At 44.6% G+C, this 7,525-nt stretch overlaps 1 protein-coding gene across 7 annotated transcripts in view; it reads right to left on the bottom strand.

The window, feature by feature from the left end:
* Positions 1-1,837: 1,837 nt before the first annotated feature.
* ZNF516 (zinc finger protein 516) overlaps positions 1,838-7,525 on the bottom strand; it is a 116,696-nt gene continuing 111,008 nt past the window's right edge. For all 7 annotated transcript variants that reach the window (XM_081800996.1, XM_081800998.1, XM_081801000.1 and 4 more), the window contains one exon: positions 1,838-4,063. In XM_081800996.1, coding sequence (XP_081657122.1) covers positions 4,047-4,063 — 17 coding nt within the window. In that variant the 3' untranslated portion in view covers positions 1,838-4,046. The remainder of the gene's footprint in view (positions 4,064-7,525) is intronic.

Below are 7,525 nucleotides of genomic sequence, written 5' to 3'. Positions count from 1 at the left end.
AGAGTTAAATACATCAATCTAGTTACAAATTCTAATATAAAGAGTACAAAATATAATGTTATAAATTGTATTTAAAAAAAAAAGAAATACAAATTCTATGGTCTTTTGCATTTTACTGCCTCGAAGTATAATTAGCAAAGTTGGTGAAGAATGAACATCTTCCCTCGGTCCCATGACATGGGCGTGCGGGGGCCTGGGAATGCACTTACACCACCGCTGGGAGTCCTGGCCGGTGATTTTTCTTTTTCTCAGTGAACAAAACGCTCTGCACTTAGAACTCACCAAAGTTAAAAGCAGTAAAACAGCATATGCTACTTCGTCTAGAAAGTGGGAAGGAAAAGTTAGACAAATACAGTCCCTCTTGTTTGTACATCACTGAAACCTCTCGGGGTTTGGGGGGTGATCGTATTTTGCTTTAAAGCAGGAGTGTTGGTAAAGGGACTCTGGCCACGAGAATCCAGGAGGTGCAGTGTCTTTTGGACACAGACTGACACGTGTAGTCCCTTGGTGATCCAGGGGCACAGGGGACACTCATCCCATGGGCTATGAGCGCTCTCACTCGCTCTCACTCTCTCAGGGGGAAGAACGAGCAGCTCCCTGGGAGGCACCGAGAGAGACGGCACCTCTTACTTGCTGCACTCAACACTACATCCATCCTAAAGCAGTACTCAATTACTCAATCTATGTGTGCGTGTGCCCTTATCTAGATGTTTCTGTAACGTTACATAACCCGTGACAGAGCGGCCAAGTCTGAAGATGGCTCTCGACACACCGGGCAAACTCCACATCTTCACCTGACCCTGCGGCCACGCGTAATTATTAACCAGAGCAATTTCCTGGGGCACGTGCATTTCAGGAAACCAGTGTCTTTCTTGGTTTCAAAAATAAGTACGTATCGGAGGGACCTCTCAAAGCATTTAATACTTTTCAAAACTGGAAAGGCAAAATCCACGTGCCTTGAAGATCTGGACTGTGTTTTGACCAACGTGAAATGTATCCATCTGAGACGCCAAGAGACCCTCCCAAAGCAGGCAGGAAAGTGGCAGAAGGGCTGAGTGTGTCCCAGGGAAGAGGCTTACCAGCTGATTTTTCAGAGAATTTAAATGTTCATTCTTCAAATTAAGGAATATGAGTGAATAACCTGAAAGATTCCTATAAGCTATTATTTCTGTGTTATTTGACTTGGACAACGAGGAAGAGACGTGAGCCGGGAGGAGGAGAGGGCAAGGAGGAGAGCCAGACCAACGAAGCTGCGCCAGGAGCGCAGGCGGGGCGGGGAGATACCCGGAGAAGCTGCAGTGTAGACAACCAAACCCTTTATTGTCTAAGTTACATTAGACGCCAACACTGTAAAAATCCTGTCAAGAAACGAGGAAACAGCAGGTTGGTAGAGGTAGCAGAAAGAGTCTGTAACAGTCAGAAGATGACTTACAGGAGAGATCGTGCGGGAATTATCATTCGAAAAAAGCGAATCAAAACATATTGGCTAAATAAATAAGAAAACACAAATCATATTAAATACAAACGGACATCAACGCATTAACAAACCCAACAATACTGATGGCCAGTGGGAGAAAGAAACCACAGTCAGGCCCGAGAACGGCAGGTCTTGGAGGGTGGCGTCCTCGGAGGGTCCTCCTCCATCTGCTCAGTTACGTGCAAACCTACTTCTGCACTCTGCACGGCACACGCTTCCGTAAGCGGACTCGGGCTGCGCGCTCGGCCCATGGGACCCCCAGCGCGCCCCCCTCTTGCCACCAGGCAGCTCCGACTGCCGGCGGGGCTCCCGGGTGCCGCTTCCGAAACAGGAAGAATGGACACGACACCTCCGTGTCACTTTGGGTACAGAACTGCTTTTAATCGCTAGATCACAGAGAAAGACAGGACCAGATCAGTAGCCCCTATGCATTCCTGAACTGTCACTATTCACTTTCAGCCCAGAAAATGAAATGCGGAAGTTATTACTTTGGGGAAACTATCAAAGTGATCAAACGTAAGTCAACAGAAAGGCATTCTGATTTCTAAGGTGAACAGAGGAATGTGTCTCTGCAACTTTGCTCAAAATACAGAACAGTCAATTACAGCTGCTCGATAGAATCTGCATGACATTCCTAATTACACCGACACAACAGATCATTCTGGTACATATCTGGTGTAAGAGTATCAGGAAAAAATAAGGAAAGACGTCACATACACACACATACGTATACATATGTGTGTGCACATCCATATTTATGGAGAAGCTGGTCAGTTACATCGCATTGTTTGCAAGTGTTGCCACGTAACTGGAACCTCAAGTAATTTAAATTCAGTAACAAGTAGAATCCAGAACCAGACATTAACTAATAACAACATTAACAATAATAATAATATAATAATAATTCAACAAATCATTAGAACAGGAAAACCACACTTTAGGGTTTGTGTGTGTGTGCGTGCGCACGTGTTTAAACAAATCTTTGTATCAGAAGCCCATTTTCTACAAAAAACTGCACTAATCCATTACTGTATTAAGTAAACTGTCGCTCTCACCAGTATTAAAGGTTAGGATAATTTCTGTACATGTAAAATTATTGCTTTTTTGAAAAATATATTTAGCATGCTCGTTTTAATCCATTTCCTGCCTTTACAAAATTTCACAATTAAAAAAAACCTAGTAAAGCTTTTGCAAAAAATTTCACAGAACATTTTCATTCAAGGCAGCAGTAACTTTTGATAATGCATAAAATCATATGTGCAAAAATCTGAAACTCTCAGAAATATTACCATCACACATAGTGTCACGGTAATAGGAAAAGAAAATATTTATATCTGTGGAATACAATTTTAACTGCGTACACTGCACGGTTTAAGATCCTTTGTTATGGGCCTTAACCCCCACCATAAAAACTTGCATTTACGGGACTGAGGAAGAGGTATATAAAGCCGCCCCCACCCAGGGGCCTGGGGACCCCCACGCTCTGGGAATGAAGGTACTCATCCTGCGGAGGTCCCCAGGCCCCAGAAGAAAAGACATCTACTTGCTGGGCTGGTGGAGGGACGGATGGAAGTGGGGGAGAGGGGGAGCAGAGGGTTCCAGAGCACCAGGGCCCCCAGACCTGCTCAGGGATTCTCCCGCCATCACTAAAATGGGTCTAGACCAGGAGGGTTCGGTGGCTAGAGAATTTACGGGCAGTCTTCCTTGGTGAGCAGTTTGCAGAATGTAGCCCTGTTACAAAAAGGTCCTGAGAATAAACAAAGAAGCCTGCTTGTCTTAGTGTTCAACTAGCTCTTTTCCGAAACAGAATATAAGCACTCCCATAGACGTGTTTCCTCTGTGGGCTCGCTGAGCACAGATGATGGGAAGGACGGAAAGAGCAAACGGGAAATGCCCACGGCCCCCGAAGGCCACCCCAGACAGTTAGGACCTGGCCGCGGCCCCGCGCCAGCGAGCCTGCTTTCCACAGTGCCCGACGCTACCTCCTTCCGCTCTCATACGGACTATCTTAAAGACCCCCTACGACACAGAGAGGCTGTGGTATTAATACTCTGCCAACCTCAGCTCCACCACCGCGTGTCCTGACATTACCCGACAGTCCTCCGGAGCGTCGGCGGCTCCCGCACGGCGCTCGGCTCTTCAGGCTCTCGGACACGCGCAAGAATCTCTCTCCAGTGTCTCAAACGTGTCTCAAACAACACAGATGCCTGTGCTCTCCTGTGCCTGCCAACACCACTGTTTATTGTAAGAAAATAGGGGACTATGGTGGATGAGCACATAGATGCATAGAGAATATCTACATGGGATTCTAGAGTAGACCATCTTCATTTATTCTGAAACGTTTCACAAGGAGGAGAAGCATCTCCCTTCAGTCTCCACTCCAGCACAGGGCTCCAGGATCGGAGGTGTCCGGTCGGGAGTCCTGCAGCTGCTCTTCCACGGGGTGGCTGGGGTCACTGCTGGGACGTCCACGGGGGGGCTGCGCACGGCTGTCGTGGGGCACCGGGGTACGCTGGAAGTGAGTCTCTAGGTTCCCTTTCTGAGAGGCACTGTCAGGACGGTATCTGGGTTAGAATGGTCTCTCCCCTGGATGAGAAAAAGCAGACAACAGAAAAGCTCATTTCTGCCTTTTGGAGTCTAAGTGCATTTTTCCTATTAATTTCCTTATCAACACCCAAGAACACAAACAATGACCTTCAGGCAGCAACCCCATCAGGCCGGTGAAGACCCCTGACTTCAGTGGTCACTGTGCTCGAGCAGGAGAGATTTTAAATGGGCCTTCCTGCCTTACGAGGCAGCCTTAGACAATCATTTCCAGAGATTCAGAGAGGATTCTTAGACTTCTCTTGTTTCACATACAAGAATGGCAAATAATAGTGTCTGAACCGGCTCTGAAGGTCAAAGGGTGGCAAGATGGAATTGGGGGAGGATTCCCAAAAAAGCAGACTTTTGTAGTACAAAGCAGATTTACAGGTGAATGATAGTTTCAAAACAAGGCTGAATTTGGGGGTCATACAAACACAATAAGAAAAGGACAGCTCTCACATAGGTCTGTCAGAATCGAGAGTGCTTTTATCAATTTCCATAAATAATTACCAGGTTCGAAAAACAGAAAGGGTATTCTAAAGTCAAGTGCACTGCAAGATAAAAATGGGAATAAATGTGAGCCTGTAGCTTTTAGAGAAGGCTCTCAAATGACATTTGAAGCATCACTATTTGAACAATGGAGTTTACGATCTGAGGACAAAAACAACAGGGCAAGATTAATCTTACTAAACTGCATTAACCTTCAGCTAAAGTCTTGATGAAGTGAGACCGATCGCTTGAAATTAACATGCATACATAAACCACAGCACTCGTACAATTCTAACTGGTTTCCAGCTATGCCTCTAGGAACCCTAGAAATCAGGGGTGGGGGGGTCTGGTTGACATCATGAATTAAGTGCTTCTTTTTAGTTAATAGTTTCAGAAAGCTCCTATTTAAAACTAGCCCTACATTCAGGACATCCAGTAATCAACACTGAAGGAGGTCCAGTAAGATACTGGACAAAAATTCTGGGGGAGGGGGGGTTGATGGCGGGCACAGTGGAACAAGCAGAAGTTTATCTGACATCAAGTAGATGGTGAATTTCCTGCAGTAAGCTGAGAGCGAGGTTTTACATTTTTTGCACCGCGACATCACACCACGGAGACATTCATCAACAGGGTGCTTTCAGAACTGCTTCTAGATACATTCGAGGAAGGAAAATGGCCTTTGTGCTTGCCAAGAGAAAAATGAGAGTTATTGTTAGTTGTTACATGAATGGCCTTGGAAGTCTCTACAAAGTAACTGTACGTAGCAAACAAACTTGCAGGCGATTCTAAACAGTGTGGATTCTGTACACACAACTCGGACTGCACCCCCAACAGTCACCTGGACCTCTCTTCCTTGGGACCAGGATACACAAACTTGCACGGGGCAGATAAAAAAAAAACACCAATAGAGAGGTAACAGGAGGACAGGCCTCCTCCATAAAGGACAGAAGTTTTAAATTGCAAAGCTCAGAAAGTTTTAAAAATGTTTCAGAAGGGCTGCAAAATCTGGTAACCCTAATAACCAGGTTGTTAAATTTAGTCCATAAATCTAGACACAGAGATGCAAAAATATGCTTTAAAATCGAAGGGATATGTTCAAATAGCATCTTGTTCTCTAAGGAAGTCATTCTGACTTACTGATTCATTGGGACCACATTTTATTACTCAATACAGCTGTCCTACAGGCTTTTTAGGAAATGAAAGAAATTCATCTGAGAAATCAGGCAAAGGGGAAATGTAGTCACGGAAGAAAGGAGTTCCAGAAATACTTAAGTGCACACAGTATTTTGAGCACACGCAGGTTGCTTTCTCCCCCCTACAAGACAGAGTACTCAGAGAAACACGTTTCTGGGGCGCCTGGGTGGCTCAGTTGGTTAAGCGACTGCCTTCGGCTCAGGTCATGATCCTGGAGTCCCTGGATTGAGTCCCGCATCAGGCTCCCTGCTCGGCGGGGAGTCTGCTTCTCCCTCTGACCCTCCCCCCTCTCATGTGCTTGCTCTCTCTCATTCTCTCTCTCTCAAATAAATAAATAAAATCTTTAAAAAAAAAAAAAACAAAAAAACACGTTTCTGGAAAATTTGGCTTTTTTTTTTTTTTTTTTTTTGCTGCTGTGTGAATTGTGGGCTTTTCAGTAATGCTGAAAGAAATAATTATCTTCCTTAACGCATTTCAATGTTCTAGAAATGGATATGGACTTCTGGAACTTCGTGAGGTCTACTTTTTTCCCTTTTGTCTTTATAAGGTAAGGGGATGCATAGGTACTCACGTGTTGGGGGGCCGATGACATAAACCCCTCCCAGGACACACACGGACCTCTCAGCCTTCAGATGGAGGGGTACATGACTAGCATCTGGCACACGTGTGTGGCACTCACTGCCTAACAATACTGCACGCAGCCCCTTCCTGACCACGACCTCTCCTCGCTGAGCCGCGGGTGAGTGGCGGCTCACGTGACCGCGTGTCACTTTACACGAATCACTCAACCTGTTCACAACTTTTCACAGTACGTTTGACTTAAGAGAAAAATGGATAATGTGTTTTAAGATGTTTGTTTGGTTTTGTGAATATGAAAGCCGTTTAGACACCCGAGCTGGATTTTGAAATCTGATCTATGATGCTAAGAATCTAACAATGATCCGAAATCTGACTGTACATGTATTCAAGTACGCCCGCTATGTGATTTCTCCATCATCTGCATTATAATATCCACAGCTAAACAGGAGACAGATTAGGGTCCCATTTATTTTCTCATTTCCCCTTATTTTGATTAATGGAATTATTTCTCTGGCTTAACTATTTTAAAATACCATTTAGAATAATAAGAAATAAACTATCAATCATAGTCTTTAAATTTTGGCAAGGAGTCTAAACACACTGGAAACACCAGATTTCCTATTTCAGCAAAAGTCAGTCTGGTCTTTTAAATCCAAAAACCAGGGGGTTGCAGGGAGAGAGGGTTCATTTTCCTTGGTTCTAAATATTATTTTAATTTCTAATGTTTAACCACATAACAGAAAAAAACAATTTCTTCACAACAGACACACAAAAAACCTCCTAGTTTTCCCCCCCTAACATCCATAGGACAATGATACCTATACCTCAGCCTATTATTTTTAAAAAATATTCTTTCTAATGATGAATACTGGTGATTACTAGAAATTAAACATTTACTCAGTCATGCTAAATCTATGACAAAGCATCTTGAAATGACAATATGCATGAAGCCCTCCTCTCATTTAGAATTTTGCTTCAAATATTAGCTACCCTCATGATTGGAATTCAGTGCATATTACAAGAAGCACAAACAGCGGGGCCTTTATTCCTGAGGGTGGGGACGATGCGCCCACAGCGTGGTCATACCTCACTCGTGAGGACGGACCCTCCCCTCCAGCACCCAAGCCCTGCGAGAGTAAATGCCTGCCGAACAGACACGGTGGCCATGAGCCTCCTTCTAGAAACTCTACTACTGAATCC

The sequence above is a fragment of the Leptonychotes weddellii genome, chromosome 13 (genome assembly GCF_054177405.1).
Source record: "Leptonychotes weddellii isolate Sample4059 chromosome 13, ASM5417740v2, whole genome shotgun sequence".
NCBI lineage: Eukaryota > Metazoa > Chordata > Mammalia > Carnivora > Phocidae > Leptonychotes > Leptonychotes weddellii.
The sequence above is the reverse complement of the archived record's forward strand: the minus strand, read 5'-3'. Positions and strand labels throughout refer to the sequence as shown.